General features: G+C 40.6%; 1 protein-coding gene across 2 annotated transcripts in view; it reads left to right on the top strand.

The window, feature by feature from the left end:
- Positions 1-22221, top strand: part of Ube3c (ubiquitin protein ligase E3C) — a 102377-nt gene that overhangs the window by 8375 nt on the left and 71781 nt on the right. For both annotated transcript variants that reach the window (XM_020179306.2, XM_020179308.2), the window contains exons 2-5: positions 9714-9767; positions 12165-12239; positions 12676-12822; positions 16503-16618. In XM_020179306.2, the coding sequence (XP_020034895.1) occupies positions 9714-9767; positions 12165-12239; positions 12676-12822; positions 16503-16618 (392 nt within the window). The remainder of the gene's footprint in view (positions 1-9713; positions 9768-12164; positions 12240-12675; positions 12823-16502; positions 16619-22221) is intronic.

The raw sequence follows: 22221 nt of genomic DNA, 5'->3' as shown, positions 1-22221 counted from the left end.
TTTTTTTTTTTTTTTTTTGCCTGTGGCTGTTCAGTTGTTCCAGCATCATTTATTGAAAAGCCTGTTCTTTCTTTATTGAATTGTATTTGCTCATGTCCCCAAAAACAGCAATATTTTATATATCTGTTTCTGAACACTGTTCTGTGGCATCGACCTGTCTTTTGCGGATCAAATCCCTCTAGATTCCTGTGCGTACAGTGTTCTCTGACTGTTCTTTAATGTTGTAGTGGCTCTTCTGGGTTTTTTGCCTCTTCCTAAGAGTTCATCAGTATCCATACAATGACTTTTGGGAGTTGAGTTGGATCTGAAGATTAAATTGACTGACACTGAGTCTTCCTGTGTGTAAACATAAAATATCTTTCTGTTTGTTCAGTTCTTCTTTGGTTTCTTTCATAAGAGTTTTGTAGTTTTCCTCACATAGAATGTGTACATATCTTGTTAGATTTATAAATAAGTATTTACTTTGGTGTTAATGAAATGGCTTTGTGTTTTGTTCTTTAGTGGGTTTTTTTTTTTTTTTTTTTTTTTTTTTGGCAGTACTGGGATCTAAACTCAGGGTCTCGTGCTTACTAGGCAGGTGCTCTACCACTTGAACCCCTCTGCTGGCCCTCTTTTTGTGTTGGGTATTTTCAAGATAGGGTCTTGCCAACCATTTGCCTGGGCTGGCTTTGAACCATGATCCTCTTGATCTCTGCCTCCCCAGAACTGGCTTTGTGTTTTTATTTCAAATTCCCATTGCTCGTTGTTGGTGTGTGGGGTTAGGACAACTAGGGATACCATTGTTGTGATGTCACACAATGAACAGGAAGCCAGGTGTGCTGTGGACATGAAAACAGTCATCATCAGGGGGTTGTTACTGGGGAATGGACACAGGCAGCATGTAGAAAGCAGGCCCCAACGAGGGATCCTCTGGGACTGACGCTGAGCCTCTGTGTGCTGTGTGCTGACCACAGATGGTGCACTCTAGATTATCCCAAAGCTGAATGTTCACTGTTCTGTTTCCTAACATTAAATTTTTGTTTTATTTAAAAAAATGTGTGTTTATTCCTCTCATTAATCTGTTCTGTGAGGCAGAGTTGTTATTGCCCGTGGAGGAAGAAATCTGGGCTCAGAGAGTCCAAATGATTGAGCAGAACCCATAAAGCTGGGGTGTTTGAGCTCTGGTCTGTCAGGTCCAGTGTGTCTGGGAATGTTTTTCAGTCTGTCTCCTAGTTTACAGGTGCATTCCTGTACCTGCGGAGTGAGTTCAGCACCACTCCCTGCAGCATGCTTCAGGGATAAAAAAGAGTTTCCTGTCATGCAGCCTTCCTCCCCACGCACCAGGATTTTGAACTCAGGATCTTGTATTCTAGTGTAACACAGCTTTAATTCCTTTAGAAATGTCAGGATTCTTAGCATGTTGGCAAGTGACATAATTCCTATGACACCTATTTATTGTGGAATGCATTGACTGCAAAAGATGAAGTTGTCAGAAGGATACTGGGAACTTGGGAAAAAATGTTTAACTTGTAACTGAAAACCTGTGCCTCCTGGTCATCTTCTCTAGTCTTCTCTTGATGACGGTGTAATGTGAAAGTCACGATCTTGATAATGGGGAAGCTGGGCTAGATTTTCTCAAATCTTCTTTTTCCTAAAGTATTTCCAATCTCTAGTCAGGGTGTCTTAAAAGACCAAAAGTCAGAGCTTCTAAAGAGTGCAGATTGGTCTTCTCCCACCCATACCCTGACTTCCCACTGCTACGGTTTCCTCGGTGTACTTGCAAAACTAGTCTAGACATAAACCTCTCCCTCTTTTTTAAAAAATAAAAATGAGAGAACATTTTTTCCCTTTCGTTTAGTGGCATAAGGGTTTGAACAGAGGGCCTCACACTTGCAAGGCAGGTGCTCTAATCATTTGAGCCACTCTGCCAGTCCTTTTTTTGTGATTTTTTTCCCCCCTATCCTGACTTTTCTTTGGGTTTCACTATATAGCCAGACTGGCCTTGAATTTGCAGTCCTCCTGCCTCATCCTCCTGAGTGCTGGGATTAGAAGTGTGCACTCCTGGCTGAACATACTGTTCTTTACCTCACCACTCTATCTTAGTGATTCCATATCAACATTTTGTATCGGTTATTTTTAATAGATACATATATTCCATTGAATGGTTTATATTATATTTAACCATTTTTCTATTAGTGGCTATAAATAGATTATTTTTAGGGTTTTGGTATTAAAGTAGCAAAAAAAATCTTCTGGAATTTATTTTAATGGGATTTAAATGTGTGCATTTTGCTTTTTAAAAATGAGCTTTCTGACCATAAAGAAATGTTTATAATAGCAAATTTAGGATGCACAGAATACATGTGCATAAATTTACTAACTTGGCACCCACCGTCACTTAGAAGTGAAATGCTTCATATGTGGGCAGTTATTTTCTAGTATTTTAAATGCTTTCTGAATTGAGGGTCATGTTTTGCATTCTGCTTTATAAACGTGGTTTTGGCAGTGTGCTGTTATATTATATCCTTACAATAAACACAGTGTGTTTGGCGCATGTGTAATTGTTGATCCTTTTATTTTCTTGGAAGGTCTTCTCTCATGCAGGTCTACAAAACAAGGAAGAGAAAGCCCAAATTGTGGATTGAGCATTATTCCCAGATTCCTTAGTTTGTGTCAGACTGGTAGCAGTATGTCAGTGTATGAGAGCCAGAAAACACTGTTGGGACACCCAGGAAGATGGTAGCAAAGGCTTCCTCATGGCTTGCTGTAGTCAAGACACTGGTAAACATGCAAAACCTTTCTGTAAATTACCATGTGGTGCAGTTTACCTTGGTGTACTTTCCAATTTTTGACCATAAAATTTTTTATTCTTGATGGTTGAATGAAATCTGGTTTAGACTGTATATGCTTTACTATTTCAAAGAAAATTTTGTTTTCTTACAAGGTATTTAATAAAGAAAGCACTTTTCCCCATTTAAAAACATCTCTGTAAGTGGTACTTTTGAAATTTGGCCGTTTTTAATTTTCTTCTCTTTTTTTGTGTGGTACTAGGGCTTGAACTTAGGGCCTACACCTTGAGCCACTCCACCAGCTCTTTTTTTTTTTTGTGTTAGGTATTTTCGAGATAGGGTCTCATGAACTATTTGCCCAGGGCGGCTTTGAACTGTGATCCTCCTGATCTCTGCTTTCTGAGTTGCTAGGATTACAGGCGTGAGCCACTGGCACCTGGCCATTTTTAATTTTTTGAGAGGTAAGATAATGTGCTAGTGTTGTTTTTGTATTGCGGAATGGGCTTGTGTCTCGCTGTGTATGGGAGAGATTAGCGCTGCGGGGAACGTAGGCTCAGTCACTCCAAAACACTTAACATGTTCTTGAAACTGGCTCATAGCTGTGAGTATCAATCCCTAACTTTTAGACCTACAGAATTTACAAAGTAGAAGAGACTTCCAAGTGTGAGTAAAACAGTGGAGACTGAGAACGTAGTAAGCAGAAGGCAGGTCAGTCCTTTTCCACAATCTGAGCTCGTGTTTTGCCTCTGCCTCTGTTCTTTTGTCTTAGCCACTAAATTATGAACTTATTCTTGGGCATACTGAGCTATTCTTAAAAACATTTTCAGATGGTTTCATTAGATTTTTATTCTGAAAAAGTGACAAAATTCACTATGTTCCGTGGGTAATAATTCAAACAGTGGAAGATAAAAATTCAAATAAAATACCAAAAGTCTTCCTACCTTTTCCCTCTGCCCTCTTCCCTCCCAATACTTTTCCCCAAGTATGGGCTTGAATTCAGAACCTCCCCCTTACTCCAGCCCTTGGGCCCCCACTGTGTGTTTTCCAAAAGTGAGGAAAGTTGAAGTGCTTGTGTTTGAGAGAGAGTTTTTATTTCCCTATGCACTGTGCCTTTTGCTAATTTTTCTTTTTGATCATCTTTTCATATTATTGTTGCATGCTTTTACAGATAATCATTTTTGTGCTGTTTCAGGTATTTGTTTCCACTTTGTCACTTGTCTTTAGTCTCGGTTAAGATATTTTTTCTGTGTAGAAAATTTTAAGGGTTTTTTTTGTTTCTTCTTCTTTTGTCAGTACTCAGGTTTGAACTCACGGCCTCGTGCTTACTAGGTGGACACGCTGCCACTTGAGCCACACTCTCAGCCCCAGAATTTGAACTCCTATGTAATCGAATCTACCACTCTAAAATAAGCTAAGAGCTTTATGTCAGTTTTTTTTTGTGGTACTGTCATTTGAACTCAGCACCTTGATTTAGCTAGGCAGGTGCTCTAATACTTGAATCACACACAGTCCTTTTGCTTCAGTTATTTTTCAAATACGACCTAGTGTTTATGCTTGGGCCAGCCTGGACTAAGTTCTTTCTATTTATAGTTTATAGGCACACATATAGAGGATGCATTAAGAATGATAGTGAAGTCTGGTGCCAGTGGCTCACACCTATAATCCTAGCTGCTTTGGAGGCTGAGATCAGGAACATTGCAGTTCGAGGATAGCCCAGGCAAATAGTTCACAAGACTCCATCTTCCAAATAGCCAGAACAAAATGGACTGGAGGCGTGGCTCAAATGGTAGCGCTCCTGCTTTGCAAGTGCAAAGTCTGGAGTTCAAACTCCAGTCCCACATAAATAAATAAGTGAGTAAATAAATAAGACAGTGAAAAAAATCACTGCTGTGTATGATTGTTGATATAAAAATTGAATACTAGCTCACTGGGGCCTTACATGATATTTTAAGAGTTTACCTACAAAGCTGCAAGCTGCAAGACTATGAATTGTCACTGCAGTTGTTGCACAAGTGTACCAGAGTCATTAAAAAAAAAAAAAAAACCCAAAACATCACTCTGGTACTAAACACAACAACTCATGGCTTTAAATGAGTTCAACTCATGTGAATCAAAGTTACCTCTATCCAAGTTAGCCAGGCGGCCACTTCTCTTAACCACAGCCAACTAGAGTCAGCACTGCAGGAAGTAGGCCTCTTGTAGTCTCAGGCAAACTAGTGACACATCCATCCTGTGCTGGCAAGAGGCCTAAGCAGACGACCTTGTTCTCCCGAAAGCTGACTCACTCTTAGCAATACCTGCAATGTTTACAAGGGCAGCTGCGGGTGGAAAATGGTTGGGTCAGCACCTCCAATGAAGTCAGAGGCATTCCTTGGTTGAGTAAACCATAGTTGCTCTCCAACTATCCTGGAGAGGCATGGGTGTTTCTGGAGTGTACTTTGTTCTTTCTGTCAGGCCTAAGAGAGCCAGAGCTAAAAGGTCTATTATGCCTTCCCCCACACTTTTGCCCAGTGTCAAGATGGCAAACAGCCCTGCTAGGACTTCATTGAGCTATGAACCATCTCCCTTTCCCCAGATCCTCCTATTTAAGCTCTGTGCGCAGCTGGAATAACTGGCACATGTCCCCATGCCTGTAACTGCGATCCTCCTGGTTTCCACCATGCCCAGCCACATCCTTCTTGGAGAAAATCTTGGTCCACATTGAGATGTTAAAAAGGAATTCAGCAGCATCCATAAGATGGAATATGCATAATCGTGATGCTAGCGTGGACTCTGTGTACTGACTTTCTGTGTATGTTGTTGTAAGTAGGTTCATTAAGTTACTCTTAGCAGCATGGGGAAATTGTACTTTTAAGTTGACAGTTATTGCTAGGGTGTAGTTCAGGTGGTAGAATTTCTGCCTAGCAAGCCCAGAGTTCAAAACCCAGTACCACCAAAAACCAGAAGAGGTTTGTTTGTTTTTAAAGGAAAGTTAATAATCGATGATTATTTAATAGTGTGAGTCGTGTGGGTGTTCGTAACTGCAAATTAGGATCACATCTGTGCTTCATTCACCCTACACTGGGAATTGAAGTCAGGACTTTGCATGCGCTCGCAAAGCTTGAGCCCTGCTCCAGTCCATGCCTGTGCTTTTACTCCCCTGACTGCTGGGCCTGGTATCAGTTGTTGTTAAAGTGAGAGGTGTCATTCCTAAGTCTAAAAGTGAAGATTTCCTTACAAATGAAGGCAGTGTTACACATGATGGGACTGTTGTCATGTGTCTTCCGCATGGCGATGACTTGCTGAGGCGTGTTTTAGGCTTTAAGCTTGTTCGCTGCAAAGAAAGCACGAATGAAACAAATATGGTGGCATCTTATTGCTATGGTTATTTTGTTTTGTCATTGCTGGGGAAGGACCTTGGGGTCTTGGACATGGTAGGCAAACACTACCATTAAGCTACTTTTGAAATTTGGTTTTCTTTTTTGGGGGCTGGGGGGGCAGTACTGGGATTTGAATTTTGAGTCCTGAAGCTTGCTCGGTAGACATTCTACTACTGTTGCCACACCTCCAGCTCTTTTTTTGTTTAGTTATTTTTCAGACAGGGTCTTGTGCACAGGGCCAGTCTCAAACCTCTGTCTTCCCTTTCTCTGCCCTCTTGGCTGGGATTACAGACCTTAGCCACCATACTCCATTTGTTAAGATGGACATCCCACTAACTTTTTGCTCAAGCTGGCCTTGAACCACAATCTCTGCTGCCCATGAAGTTGGGATTACAGGCATGTAACCCAATCTCTAGGGTTGGCATACAACCTACAAACTTTGTTTTGCAGCCATCAGGCCTTTCACCTAAGACCCTGGTTAAACTTGAGAAGCAAATAGGAAGGACTTGAAAACAGCCTGAGAGAGCTTGCCCAGTGATGGGAGAGGTAAACGCAGGTGCCAGATCTTGCCTGTGCTGCTGTGTTGAGTTGCAAAGGTGAGGGCTGCTGATGGGCTAAATGTGAAACCTATTTCCAAAGTCAGGATTAAAAGTGATGATTGGTGACAAAGCAAACACAACCATTGGTGAGATTCTTCTTTCTAATGATTTATTTAGTTTATGTCCATTCTAGACAGGACTTGGGGAACAGCTGTCACTCCTGAGAAGACAGTGCATCTGGTTCTCTGGATTCAGATGCCCTGAATCAACTCAGCCTTTGCTGTTTTTCAACCATGAGCCAAATAAGCAAGCCCATGGAGACTTTTTCTTAACTCGTAAATGAAAGGAAATCCTTTAAAACCTACTGATAACTTCATGACCTAAGAGTGGTATGCCGGAAAAATTAAAAATGGTGTGTTGGTTTAATACAAGGATTTGGCCTAGTGTGTTCCAGCTCCAGAAACTTGGCCAAAATTAAAATCTTTCTGTACATAAAAGCAGTCTTGTTAATCTTGTGTGTGCACGAGTATTTAAGAGTGTTACCTCCTAGACTGTTGAAGCATTGCTGTCATTAGAGGCTGGCACAACAATTGCCTTATGAAGATGCAGGCACCACTTCTCCTTCTGCTGGGAGTGGCAGGGGCCTCCTTAAGTCCAGGAGAATGCTAGGCCCCTGGAGGCTATGTCGAACCTTTTACCATGCATGCATACCTCACTGTGGGGAAAGAATTGTTAACAGCTTGGAAACTACTTTAAGCCTCACATTGCAAAGTCAAGATAAAGGTCTGTGAGTTATCCTCAAGTAGGTGGCAGTGCTGGCCGTGGGACAGGAGCATGGTGAGGAGATTGGCTTGTGTGGCTTCTTGAGCAGAGATCTGTGGGTCTAATGTTCCTAATCGGAATCTGGTGCCGTCAGAGCCGATCCACCGCCACTTTCATGATCCAGTTACAAACAGTGAGTTAGGTAGGATTCTTTGTGGGCTAATACCAAACTTTTCAAAATCCAGTCCTCTTGTGGCCTCATCTTCTTCATAAACTAAGTTCAAATGGGGTGGTCAGAAATATATTTATTAGTATTTTTATGTATTTTAGTGTTTTTAATTTTAATACAGTGCAGTTTTGTTTTCATTGTGTTTATTTTCAATGGTACCTTCTGTTCATGACAAGTGACACTGGTTTCCCAATGTAGAGAGACAAGGCTTCCCCATGAAATAAACACATTTACATTACTTTGACAACACTGCCAAAGGACTCAGTTTGTGTCCATTGTACTGTATCAAGAGCAGTCATGATGACTTAGTTTTATTCCTGGTGATGTTTGCCTGGTCACTTGGTGTCTGCAGGTTTCTCCACTGTGAATTTACTGTTTCATTTAGTAATTTACAAAAACCTTGAGGGAGATGCTTTGAGAACAGACAAACCCTGTTTCTTCTTAAACTTTTGCCCACTGGTTTTAGCATACTTCAGTGGATCTCATCCGTGACATTTACTATGTGGTGTTTGGTAGCTCTGTTTTCTTTTCTTCTATGAGGAAGAGCTTTTTCCCTTGTTTATTCAATTACTTATGTATTAAGTCATGGACATATATATAATTCTGTGGATTAAAATCTAATACTATGATTATTGCATAATGTCACTCTAATCATGAGAGGATTTTGGAAAAACCCAAGTTGAGGAGCAGGGTGTAGGACGTGAAAGACAAGACAGAGGGAAGATCTGTTACAATAGAGAAGATGAAGCAGCAGCCACTAAAAGCTATGTGGGATGCCCCATGGGCTCCTAGAGCAGGTAAAGACCACTAATGGGGAGCTTGATGAGTTTCTGATAGAGTGGGTTTAGTTAATAGTGTACCCAGTGTTAATTTCTGTTGACAACTGTATCTGGTTATGGAGGGGGAGTGAAGACATGTACAAGGTACATACCATGTCTAGTTTTTCCTCGTCTAAAAAGCTGAAAAAGTCAGTTTAAAGAACAGTGCTAGTAAGTAATGGGTAATCTTTTTGGTTAAGTTTGAAACAAGTCTCTTTTTTGGCCTTCAGAAGCGTGCTACTGATGGCTTTCTGTTTAGCATTTTTCCATGATGGGTTTGCTTTTCATGTTGACAGTAAGAAACACTTGATTCCACATATTATGTGTTAGTTCACATGTCAGTGTTTTTAAATTGGCTTAATTACTCTGCCATTGTTCTGATGTCTATATGTTTTAAGAGAGTTTATTTTAAGACAGGGTCTCACTATGTATCCCAGGCTGGCCTTGATAGACCCAATTCTTCTGCCTCAGCCTCTTGTCTGCTAGGAGTACAGGCATGTGTCACCACACACAGCTATTATTATTAGTCTTTTTAATTATTCATATGCAGTATCTTGGGTCTTTAATTTTATTTTGGATTAAGTTTTAAAAGGTGGAACAATTTTGGGTAGAGGAGGGGTTGTCTTTTAGTGTTTTTTCATTTACTGGAATTGTTTAATTTTTAATTATTTTAGTTCCTTCTACAAACCGATGCATTACATTCAAAAGTTAGTTTTACTTAGGCTGAAAATTTACATTTTAATTTGCTGACAATAAAGGTGTTGATTTCTTTTCATTGAGATTTCTATTGAGTTAGTTGTAGGCTCACCCACTTAGCTGTTAGAAATAATAGAGAAACCTTGTTTACATTGCTTGCCCTTTGGGGTGATAGTTGGCAGAGCTGTGGTATGAGGTCACAACCTGGACATTGGCACTGATGCATCTTATTTTATTGGTGGAACTAGGGATTGAACTCGGGATTTGCGCTTGGAAGGCACGTGGACCATACCACTCATGTGTGGATGGCACTCACATCCCCCAGTTCACTTGCGCTCACTTGTGTACGTGATTCTGTGCTTACAAAAGTGCTGAGTGCTCTTCGTCAGGGAGAACCACATAGCCTCTTGACTGGTGCAGTCACATGCTTGATTTTAGGGTCACTTTTGGAGCAAAATGTTCTGTAATCTTTGTATGAGAGTATTTTCAAAATTTTAAATTGTAACCTTCCTCACCTCCTTTTCTCTCTTTTTTGGATTTAGGAAGAAAAGGCTTCTCTTTTACATCGTACTCAGGAAGAAAGAAGGAAGAGAGAGGTAACAGTACCTTTATGATACTTGTTATAGATGACCATTCTTTAGCATTTTAAAAAAGCTTGCTTTTACTTTATATACGTGTGTTGCATCTGATGTGTGCATTTGGCTTTTGCAACTTTTCTGGATGTGTTGGGTTTTGAGTCAGTCATTATTTGTCCTGGAACCACTACATGAAAAGATGGGCTACAACGGCCAAGTCCCAGCGACAGAGGGATATGGACCCTTGGTTTTCATTCTTGCTTAAAGCAAGGTTTCCAGAAGATCTAAAAAGACTTAGGTCAAGCAAGGGATTACAGGCATGAATCTACACCCTGCTTTTATCTTACATCTTTCTGGGGGTAGTTTCTTAAAATAACTGCTGATTAATCAGAACTGTTGTTCTGATTAGGTAAAAGGGTGGGTGGAGTTTTTTTGTTGCTGTTATTTTAACAACTCATTCCTGCATTTGACTTATGTTTGAAGCTTCTTGTGTCTTGGGTACTTTTCTGCTTGCTGGGTGTACATGTGGTAAGCGAGACAGACATTAACTGACAACAGCCCAGAGTGAGGTGATGCTGAGAGCTATAAGGGTGGTAGAATTGTGGCTAGTAACCAGGGAGGACTGTGTTAGATGATGGGGGTTTGGTGGGGGGGCTGTGTGTGTGTAGAGCAGCAGTATTGGCCTTGGAGAAGCTGGAAGAGAACTCTGGTGACCAGATAGTTGCTGTTGTGGGGCTCTCCTTTGTCCTGAGAGCACCTGGCCTCTACCCACTAGGTGCCAATAGTACTTCTCCCTCCCAGCTGGAATAACCAAACGTGGCCGAAATCACACCTGTCTCTTGCATGGTGAGGGTCACTGCTTAACCAGGGAAGGCATGTCCTTGTTGGTGTTGTGCCACCTGTTTTGGGGAAATCCAGTAGTGCTTTGGTCTGTTCTCCTTCTTTGTGACTCTCACCGCAAACATGTTTGCCCTTTGCTCTGTGTCCTGTGTGTCTTAAAGCACTCTTTCTCCTTTGTGGTCTGTGTTCATCCTTTCACATGGCTGTGCTTGAATATTTTCTTCTGACCTCACTTCTAATTTACAAGTTATCTCTTTAACAGTGTCTAATTGTTAGATCCATTCATTGAGGTCTTAGTTTCCATTTTTGTGATTTCAGCTTCCTTGTATTCTTAGAGCTGTTGAAAGTATAGTAGTTGAATCTTCAGGGGTTTGTGGAGAGCATTCCGTTTGCCTCTGGCAGGAAGTCAGAGCGGGACTAGCGCAGGTGGAGCTGGTTGGAAGCCAGCCTCCAGTCCCTGTGAGGATTAATCTGTTTCTAGCACACTGAGATACCACCTGTTGTTGTCCCAAGTGTTCTCAGGTCCATCCAGGAGACTAGGGCCTGTAGGTGGCACCCCAGAAGCGCACAGTGTGGCTCTGGAGCCCAGCCATAGAGCCATGCTTGAGTTTGCATTCTGACTCTTACGTCTTTATGGCAGTGTCAGTTTCTGCATCTTTACAGCATGAAAGGAAGCTTGCCTGTCAGGCTGCCGTGAGCAAGTGGTGAGTGCTTCTCGTGCCCCGCCACGGTCAGACAGCCCTAGCTGCAGTGCTGATGATGCTGATGTGTGTTTGCTTGGCCTCTGACATTTTTAAGACAGTCCTAATCAGTGAGAATTTGACTTTTCTCTTGAAACAAGGAGTGGTCTTTAATATAGATGCTTATGAAGTAGCTGTATTCTTATACTATTTAAAACTTCTAAAAATTCTTACTGTACTGATATGATTGTAAAATAGTGTAGCCATTTTGAAAAACACTGTGGCAGAAATAATTAATTCCACTCCGAGGTTTATACTCAAAGAAGTAAAACCTATATTCACATAAAAAAAAGTTGACATTTGTGTTCATAATTTGGGCTACTCATAATAGCCCAAAGTGGAAACAACCCAAATACCCATCAGCTAATAAATGGATAAACAAAAAGTGAGGTGTCCATGAAATAGAATATTATTTGGCCATGAAAAAGAATGAGGTACTGGCACAATGTATAGAGTGTATGAATTTTGAAAACAACTGGTAAGTGAGAAAGGTCCAACGCGAAAGGTCACATTGTGAGTCCATTGTATGAAAATCAGAGTAGGAAAGTCCATTGAGAGGCAAGGAAGTTAGTGGTGGCTGGGAGAGGTGAGGCAAGGACTGAGGGAAGACTGTTGATGGAATTGGGTTTCTTTTGAGGGGTGATAGAGATGTTCTAGAATTAGGTAGTGTGGTAGTTGCATAACTGAATATATTAAAATACAGTGAATGGTATACTTTAAAGAATGAATTCGGTGTCTGAGAGTTATGTAGCTACTGTTTCTTAAGAATCTTTGCTAGCTGAATGTCACGGTCACTGATTCTGATCATTGTTCCTTTCTTCCTTCTTCCTCTATTCAGGAAGAAAGGCGAAGACTGAAAAATGCAATCATTATCCAGTCATTTATTCGGGGTTACAGAGACAGAAAACAGCAGGTAAGTTTGTTTTTAAAACTGAGGAAGAATTGCAAAGGTGGAGCTCCTTTGAAATGTGGTAGTGTCCTTAGGTAGCACCTGTTTTGTTTGAGTTTTGCAGGCTGCTCAGTGAACGGTCATAGTATCTTCTCTAAAAATGATGCTGTTGGTTATATCTGCATGAAGGTTATGGGTGGCGAGTTTCTGGGTGAGGTTAAGCTGTGGGCAAAGCCCCTTGGCCATGAGCATGGAAGGAAGGGCAGAAGGGGCTCGGATGGGCCCTTGGGGTCTTCCTTGTGTTCCAGGCTGCGCTGTTTTAAACCTTTCACTGGTAACTCCAGTAGCATCTTAGGCTGTCACTTTTCACCACTCCTGTAAAGAACACTTGGCGATCATTTTGATCGTTAGAACCATGTGTCCAGACAGCCCGGTTCTATATCATTTCCTTTGTTCTTAGTACTCCATCCAAAGAAGTGCGTTTGACCGTTATGCTGACTCGGCACAGCCAGGTGGAACCTTCTCTGTTGCGAATGGCCCCAACCTTACCCTCCTGGTAAGGCAGCTTCTGTTTTTTTACAAGCAAAGTGAAGACTCCAAACGTTTGGTGAGTGTTCCTGCACTTTCACTTGTCTTGTGTGCATGTTTCCAGCCACTGTTTTTAAGGTAGAAATGCAGCGTGTCTGATCAGGAGGCCACATAACCACTCCCTACCTCTAAGCCCCTAGAGCTTTTCCTTTTCCTCTCCGGCTGTAATAGGCCACCTCTGTGCTGATGTGTTTTCCTCTTAAGATTCCATGTACACGGGCTAAGGCATGGCTCAGGCAGTAGAGTGCCTGCCTGGCAAGCTTGAAGCCCTGGGTTCAAACCCTAGGACTGCTCCCCCCCAAAAAAAATTAAATAAAAATCAACTCTACATTTTTAATGGGTTTTTCATTTCTTTATTATGAAAATTTCAAATGTTAATAGAGGGAACATGCTGGCCCTCTTGTGCGCCTACAGTCAGCAGCCTTCTTCCACCCCCAGCCCCACATTCCTGCCCAGATTGCTATGAGTGTATCCCAAATGCCGTGCTGTGTTCACCTGTAAATACCCAATGGTCAGTCTCTGATATATCTCAAACATCTAAAGAAACACCTAAAACGTTCCACAGGCCTTTGTTTGAGCATCGGTGATGGGAAGTACGCACCTCTGCATCAGTGGGACTCATTGTGATTCATTTCCCCAGGGGATAGTAAGAGATTTGTATATAATACACAGTCTTACGCATTTTTACTTATGTGTAATGAAAATGTCAACTTGTGTCATAAAGAAAGGTACACTAGAAAACCATGCGCTCTAAAAAGATCCACACGTGGAGGATGGAGGGCTGCCTCATTACTGCCTAGAGATTGGCTGTAACACACCTTGTAGCCTGAATCAAGCTAGACTGGAGCATGGGAAGAGCTTTCTGTAACAAGCCAATCTGGAGGGGCACAGCAGTAGTTAACCCTCCCTTTGGCTTGCCTCACATAGGGGCAGCTCTTTCTAGGCTTCCTGTTTGAAGTTCAGAAGAAAAAGAATTTTAAAAAGTTGGACACCAGTGGCTCACATCTGTAATCCTAGCTACTTAGGAGACTGAGATTGGGGGGATCACAGTTTGAGGCCAGCCTGGGCAAATAGTTTGAGTCCCCCATTTCCAAAATAACCAGAGCAAAATGGACTGGAGGTGTGGCTCAAGTGGTAGAGCACCTGCTTTGCAAGTGTGAAACCCTGCGTTCAAACACCAGTGCCACCAAAAAAAAAAAAAGGACTCAGAAAGGCACAACAGCTGGCCTTCAGGTTTCTGTCCTATCCTTACACCTTCTGATCTTGGAGACCAGAGGTCTTCAAGGAGCAGACATGCAGGTGCTGTGGGTGTCTCTTCAGAGCACACATCCCCTTGGTCCCAAGGTCTGAACTGAATCTGATTCCTAAACAGGCGCCTGCATAGACTTGCTTCAGAGCTGGTGACAAACAGCTTGCAGGTAAATGTGTGCTTTCACGCCAGGCCTCGGACGCATAAAAAGCAAATTGCTCTTGTACAGACTCTGAAATTCTGTGTAGAACAAGATGTCATCAAGCCTGGTTCATATAAGAAAAGTGAACTTGAATGTCTCTGTTCAGTGTCCTAACTAAATTTAGGTACCCAATGCAAAAATAAATACAAATGGCTACCCTCCCCCCCATCCCTTTATCATTATGACTTTAAATACGATTGTCTGCTATGATTATATACTTTCGTCATGTGTACTGCACCTAATTTTTCTGCAGTTAGTACTTGCCTCACTTTTTAATGCTTAGTTTTCTTTGAATCTCTTCATAAAGCCTTCCTTCACCTTTCAGCAGCTCTGCTGCGTTCTCAGCACAGTGTTCCATGAGCTGAGCCTGCTCTGTGCTATTTCCTTAAGAGTTCACCCAGGCCTGCAGCATCCTGGGAAAGCCTTTGCTTTTGCTCAACTTTAATTCCTCTTTCCTAAATCCTCAATAGCTTTTTGCTTTCTTGGTTTACTTCTTTGTGTTACTGATAGGCATCCTCAGTTGACTTTCTTCCCTTTTTTTTTTTTTTTTTTTTTTTTTATGGGGCTGGAGTTTGAACTCGGGGCTTTGCACTTGCAAAGCCAGCACTCTATTACTTGAGCCATACCTCCAGACCATTTTGACTCTGGTTATTTTTGGAGGTGGAGTCTCAAGAACTATTTGCCAGAGCTGGTCTTGAATCGTCACTCTTCCTATCTCAGCCTCCCAATTAGCTATGATTATAGGTGTGAGCCACCAGCACCTGGTCTCAGTTGACTCTTGAGACAGGGTCCATAAGGACAGTGTTGGGGCCTCGAGTTACGTCTCAGTGGTAATGTGGTTCCCTAGTATATATAAGGCTCAGGATTCAATTCTTGGCACCTCTAAAAAAAAAGAAAGAAAGAAAGAAAGAAAAACCTGTCTGCCTTTAGTAAATAACAATAACAAAATATCACAGTAAGTATGATATTTGGGTAATAGTGTTATGCCTGTGAAGATTGGAAAACCCAGTACTGAAACTTTCCAGAATGTGTTCAAGAATAATATACTATCAATACTGCTTTGAATTCTTTTTTTAATTCCACAGGCTATCTCAAACCTGATTAATAGGTGTAGAGCCTTATTCCTAGAGTCACTATAATTGTTCCGTGGCCTTTTATAATACATATAGTCATTGTATCTTATTACTGTTGTATACAAAATTTAAGAGGCACTACATGTCAGACAGTGTGGAGAGTGTTTATATCAGCTTGGTTCCCAAGAAAATGGACAGGGTGGCACCAGATGTCTCAAGAAGACATGTATAGGCAAACTGACATGGATCTGGAGTGGGTCACAGTTAACTTCCTCCCAACTCAGGATGGGCATTAATGTGTTACACAAGACAACTTAGTATTTCCAGTGCTCAGTAACATTTTACATCTTAAGAAACACTAATGTCAAAGGAGAAACTACTTACAGATTCTAGACAAAGGAAAGCTTATAGCACATGCATACTGCACACAGTGAAGAGACTGTGTTTGATTCCATCTGGTTGGAAATGGTTCTGAGGAGATGAAAAAAATGGAATGCCAGTCCATTTTGCAAAATGCAGTGAGAAAGTAGAAAAGAGTCTTATTGGGTATCGAGTTTTCAGAACCATTGATGGCAACCATGCCCATACTCTGAAAGACAAAGGACAGAATTCTGTCCTGCCATGCAGAGCGTATTAGTCAGTCATCACGCCCAATAGAGTAGGCACTCGTGGCTAGCCTAGTCCCATCCCTGACCTTGTGTCGGGAATAGTGGAGCATATGATTGTCTTTCCGATCACAAGTGTATGGGTTAGGGAAGGGAAATATGCAGAAGAAAAGGATGCTGGGGCTGCACGTACAGTGTGCACGCATGTGCGCACACACGAGGCAGGAAGGAGAAACATCCACAGAACTGAAGAATAATGCTGTTTCTCGTGTTTTTATGATGAATCGTTGCTTTTTGCAAGTGAATTGTTCCTTGTTCTGGTTTCATATGGACATTAGCTTTTTGTTTACTTTGTATTAGTAACTAATTTAGTAATTTAGCTTACACTGATGTATTAACTTGGAAAATAGAATTAATGCTAACAAAACCCTGACTTAGAAACCTTATTTCTTACCAGATTTTGATTAGAATCTGCTTTGAATTTTTTTTAATTCCGCAGGCTTATTACGTAAATTATCAAACAGATATTCGCAGACTGAAAGTTATATTTTTTTTGTTTTGCTCTTCCAGATATGGCTATATCAGAACTTAATTAAACACAGCTCTCTGTTTGTCAAGCAGTTGGATGGATCAGAGAGGCTGACATGCTTATTTCAAATAAAGAGGCTGATGAGCCTCTGCTGCAGGTAAGTTTTGTTGTAGTCAGCAATGCAGAGTGTACTGGTCACTGAGTGCCTAGGGAGAAAGCAGCTTTTGACCCTGATTTTCTGCGACAATGGCTTTTCTACAGTATTTTGGGCAGAGGACAGCTGTGGCTAACCAGGGTTCTTGCTTTCCTTGTTTATCTATCCTGGAAAACCAAGAATAAAGGTAAATAAGTAAAACAAAGCTTAATTCTGTGTTGGGGGGATTGAAAAGGAGGAAAGAGTGTGTGAGATTCTAGGGGAGGTTGGCCTTTCTTTAGGTAGACTGGTGGGAAGGTCTCACAGGAAGGTGACTTGGGCAGGGGTGGCACTCACTGTGTGGATTCCCTGTGTGGGGTCACAACCCGGAGGCAATGCTGAGGGCAGTAAGAGTCAGCAGACATCCTCAAGGTGTGATGGGATTTTCTTTTTTTTTTTTTTTTTCTTTTATTATTCATATGTGCATACAAGGCTTGGTTCATTTCTCCCCCCTGCCCCCACCCCCTCCCTTACCACCCACTCCGCCCCCTCCCTCTCCCCCACCCAATACCCAGCAGAAACTATTTTGCCCTTATTTCTAATCTTGTTGTAGAGAAAGTATAAGCAATAATAGGAAGGAACAAGAATTTTTGCTGGTTGAGATAAGGATAGCTATACAGGGAGTTGACTCACATTGATTTCCTGTGCATGGGTGTTACCTTCTAGGTTAATTCTTTTTGATCTAACCTTTTCTCTAGTACCTGTTCCCCTTTTCCTATTGGCCTCAGTTGCTTTAAGGTATCTGCTTTAGTTTCTCTGCGTTAAGGGCAACAAATGCTAGCTAGTTTTTTAGGTGTCTTACCTATCCTCACCCCTCCCTTGTGTGCTCTCGCTTTTATCATGTGCTCATAGTCCAATCCCCTTGTTGTGTTTGCCCTTGATCTAATGTCCACATATGAGGGAGAACATACGATTTTTGGTCTATTGGGCCAGGCTAACCTCACTCAGAATGATGTTCTCCAATTCCATCCATTTACCAGCGAATGATAACATTTCGTTCTTCTTCATGGCTGCATAAAATTCCATTGTGTATAGATACCACATTTTCTTAATCCATTCGTCAGTGGTGGGACATCTTGGCTGTTTCCATAACTTGGCTATTGTGAATAGTGCCGCAATAAACATGGGTGTGCAGGTGCCTCTGGAGTAACAGTCTTTTGGGTATATCCCCAAGAGTGGTATTGCTGGATCAAATGGTAGATCGATGTCCAGCTTTTTAAGTAGCCTCCAAATTTTTTTCCAGAGTGGTTGTACTAGTCTACATACCCACCAACAGTGTAAGAGGGTTCCTTTTTCCCCGCATCCTCGCCAACACCTGTTGTTGGTGGTGTTGCTAATGATGGCTATTCTAACGGGTGAGGTGGAATCTTAGCGTGGTTTTAATTTGCATTTCCTTTATTGCTAGAGATGGTGAGCATTTTTTCATGTGTTTTTTGGCCATTTGAATTTCTTCTTTTGAGAAAGTTCTGTTTAGTTCACTTGCCCATTTCTTTATTGGTTCATTAGTTTTGGGAGAATTTAGTTTTTTAAGTTCCCTGTATATTCTGGTTATCAGTCCTTTGTCTGATGTATAGTTGGCAAATATTTTCTCCCACTCTGTGGGTGTTCTCTTCAGTTTAGAGACCATTTCTTTTGATGAACAGAAGCTTTTTAGTTTTATGAGGTCCCATTTATCTATGCTATCTCTTAGTTGCTGTGCTGCTGGGGTTTCATTGAGAAAGTTCTTACCTATACCTACTAACTCCAGAGTATTTCCTACTCTTTCCTGTATCCACTTAAGAGTTTGGGGTCTGATATTAAGATCCTTGATCCATTTTGAGTTAATCTTGGTATAGGGTGATATATATGGATCTAGTTTCAGTTTTTTGCAGACTGCTAACCAGTTTTCCCAGCAGTTTTTGTTGAAGAGGCTGCTGTTTCTCCATCGTATATTTTTAGCTCCTTTGTCAAAGATAAGGTGCTTATAGTTGTGTGGCTTCGTATCTGGATCTTCTATTCTGTTCCACTGGTCTTCATGTCTGTTTTTGTGCCAGTACCATGCTGTTTTTATTGTTATTGCTTTGTAATATAGTTTGAAGTCAGGTATTGTGATACCTCCTGCATAGTTCTTTTGACTGAGTATTGCCTTGGCTATTCGTGGCCTCTTGTGTTTCCATATAAATTTCACAGTAGATTTTTCAATCTCTTTGATGAATGTTGTTGGAATTTTGATGGGAATTGCATTAAACATGTAGATTACTTTGGGGAGTATCGACATTTTTACTATGTTGATTCTACCAATCCATGAGCATGGGAGATCTCTCCACTTTCTATAGTCTTCCTCAATCTCTTTCTTCAGAAGTGTATAGTTTTCCTTGTAGAGGTCTTTCACATCTTTTGTTAGGTTTACACCTAGGTATTTGATTTTTTTTGAGGCTATTGTAAATGGAATTGTTTTCATATATTCTTTTTCAGTTTGTTCATTATTAGTGTATAGAAATGCTAATGATTTTTCTATGTTGATTTTATATCCTGCTACCTTGCTATAGCTATTGATGATGTCTAGAAGCTTCTGAGTAGAGTTTTTTAGGTCTTTAAGGTATAGGATCATGTCGTCTGCAAATAGGGATATTTTGACAGTTTCTTTACCTATTTGTATACCTTTTATTCCTTCTTCTTGCCTAATTGCAAGAAGTACTAGGAATTCCAGTACTATGTTGAATAGGAGTGGAGATAGTGGGCATCCTTGTCTGGTTCCTGATTTTAGAGGGAATGGTTTTAATTTTTCTCCGTTAAGTATAATGCTGGCTGTAGGTTTGTCATATATAGCTTTTATAATGTTGAGGAACTTTCCTTCTATTCCTAGTTTTCTTAGAGCTTTTATCATGAAATGATGTTGGATCTTATCAAAGGCTTTTTCTGCATCTATTGAGATGATCAAGTGGTTTTTGTCTTTGCTTCTGTTAATGTGGTTTATTACGTTTATTGATTTTCGTATGTTGAACCACCCCTGCATCCCTGGGATGAAGCCTACTTGGTCGTGGTGAATAATCTTTTTGATGTGCTGCTGAATTCGGTTTGCCATTATTTTGTTGAGGATTTTTGCATCAATGTTCATTAAGGAGATTGGCCTATAGTTCTCCTTTTTGGAGGTGTCTTTGCCTGGTTTTGGGATAAGTGTAATACTGGCTTCATAAAATGTGTTAGGCAGTTTTCCTTCGCTTTCTATTTCGTGGAACAGTTTAAGGAGGGTTGGTATCAGTTCTTCTTTAAAGGTCTGATAGAATTCAGCAGAGAATCCATCAGGTCCTGGACTTTTCTTTTTGGGGACACTCTTGATTGCTGCTTCAATTTCATTTTGTGTTATAGGTCTATTCAGGTGATTAATTTCCTCTTGGTTCAGTTTTGGATGATCATATATATCTAGAAATCTGTCCATTTCTTTAAGATTTTCAAATTTATTTGAATATAGGTTCTCAAAGTAGTCTCTGATGATTTCCTGGACTTCCATGGTGTTTGTTGTTATCTCCCCTTTTGCATTCCTATAATTTGGGTTTTTTCTCTCCTCATTTTAGTCAGGTTTGCCAGGGGTCTATCAATCTTGTTTATTTTTTCAAAGAACCAACTTTTTGTTTCATTAATTCTTTGTATGGTTTTTTTGGTTTCTATTTCGTTGATTTCAGCTCTTATTTTTATTATTTCTCTCCTTCTATTTGTTTTGGGATTTTCTTGTTCTTGTTTTTCTAGGAGTTTGAGATGTAGCATTAGGTCATTGTTTTGGGATCTTTCAATCCTTTTAATATATGCACTCATGGCTATAAACTTTCCTCTCAAGACTGCCTTAGCTGTGTCCCATAGGTTCCGGTAGGTTGTGTTTTCATTTTCATTGACTTCCAGGAACTTTTTAATTTCCTCTTTTATTGCATCGATGATCCACTCTTCATTAAGTAATGAGTTATTTAGTTTCCAGCTGTTTGCATGTTTTTTGTCTTTACTTTTGTTGTTGAGTTCTACTTTTACTGCATTGTGGTCAGATAGTATGCACGGTATTATTTCTATTTTCTTATATTTGCTGAGGCTTGCTTTGTGCCCTAGGATATGATCTATTTTGGAGAAGGTTCCATGGGCTGCTGAGAAGAATGTATATTGTGTAGAAGTTGGATGAAATGTAGAAGTTGGATGAAATGTTCTGTAGACATCTACTAGGTCCACTTGATCTATTGCATATTTTAGATCTTGGATTTCTTTATTGAGTTTTTGTTTGGATGACCTATCTATTGATGATAATGGAGTGTTAAAGTCTCCCACAACCACTGTGTTGGCGTTTATATATGCTTTTAGGTCTTTCAGGGTATGTTTGATGAAATTGGGTGCATTGACATTGGGTGCGTACAGATTGATGATTATTATTTCCTTTTGGTCTATTTCCCCTTTTATTAGTATGGAATGTACTTCTTTATCTCGTTTGATCAATGTAGGTTTGAAGTCTACTTTGTCAGAGATAAGTATTGCTACTCCTGCCTGTTTTCGGGGGCCGTTGGCTTGGTAAATCTTCTTCCAGCCTTTCATCCTAAGCATATGCTTATTTCTGTCGGTGAGATGAGTCTCCTGTAAGCAACAAATTGTTGGATCTTCTTTTTTAATCCATTTTGTCAAACGGTGTCTTTTGATGGGTGAATTAAGTCCATTAACATTAAGCGTTAGTACTGATAGGTATGTGGTGATTCCTGCCATTTAGTTGTCTTAGTTATTTGAAGGTTTGATTGTGTGTACCTAACTTGATGTTACTCTCTACTGTCTTGCTTTTTCTTATCCTGTGGTTTGGTGCTGCCTGCCTTTTCATGGTTAAGTTGGGTGTCACTTTCTGTGTGCAGGATCCCTTGCAGAATCTTTTGTAATTGTGGCTTTGTGGTCACATATTGTTTTAGTTTCTGCTTATCATGGAAGACTTTTATTGCTCCATCTATTTTGAATGATAGCTTTGCTGGGTAGAGTATCCTGGGGTTGAAGTTATTTTCATTCAGTGCCCGGAAGATCTCACCCCATGCTCTCCTTGCTTTTAATGTTTCTGTTGAGAAGTCTGCTGTGATTTTGATGGGTTTACCTTTGTATGTTACTTGTTTTTTCTCTCTTACAGCCTTCAATATTCTTTCCTTAGTTTCTGAACTTGTTGTTTTAATGATGATATGTCGTGGAGTAGTTCTATTTTGATCTGGTCTGTTTGGTGTCCTGGAGGCCTCTTGCATCTGTATGGGAATATCTTTCTCTAGATTTGGGAAATTTTCTGTTATTATTTTGTTGAATATATTACGCATTCCCTTCGCTCGCACCTCTTCTCCTTCTTCTATGCCCATGATTCTCAAGTTTGGTCTTTTGATGGAGTCAGTGAGTTCTTGCATTTTCTTTTCACAGGTCTTGAGTTGTTTAATTAATAGTTCTTCGGTTTTTCCTTTAATTACCATTTCATCTTCAAGTTCTGAGATTCTGTCTTCTGTTTGTTCTATTCTGCTGGATTGGCCTTCCGTTTTGTTTTGCAGTTCTGTTTCATTCTCTTTTCTGAGGTTTTCCACATCCTGGCAGTTTTCTTC

The sequence above is a fragment of the Castor canadensis genome, chromosome 2 (genome assembly GCF_047511655.1).
Source record: "Castor canadensis chromosome 2, mCasCan1.hap1v2, whole genome shotgun sequence".
Taxonomy (NCBI): domain Eukaryota; kingdom Metazoa; phylum Chordata; class Mammalia; order Rodentia; family Castoridae; genus Castor; species Castor canadensis.
Note: the sequence above shows the minus strand (reverse complement) of the source record. Positions and strands in the feature narration are given on the sequence as shown.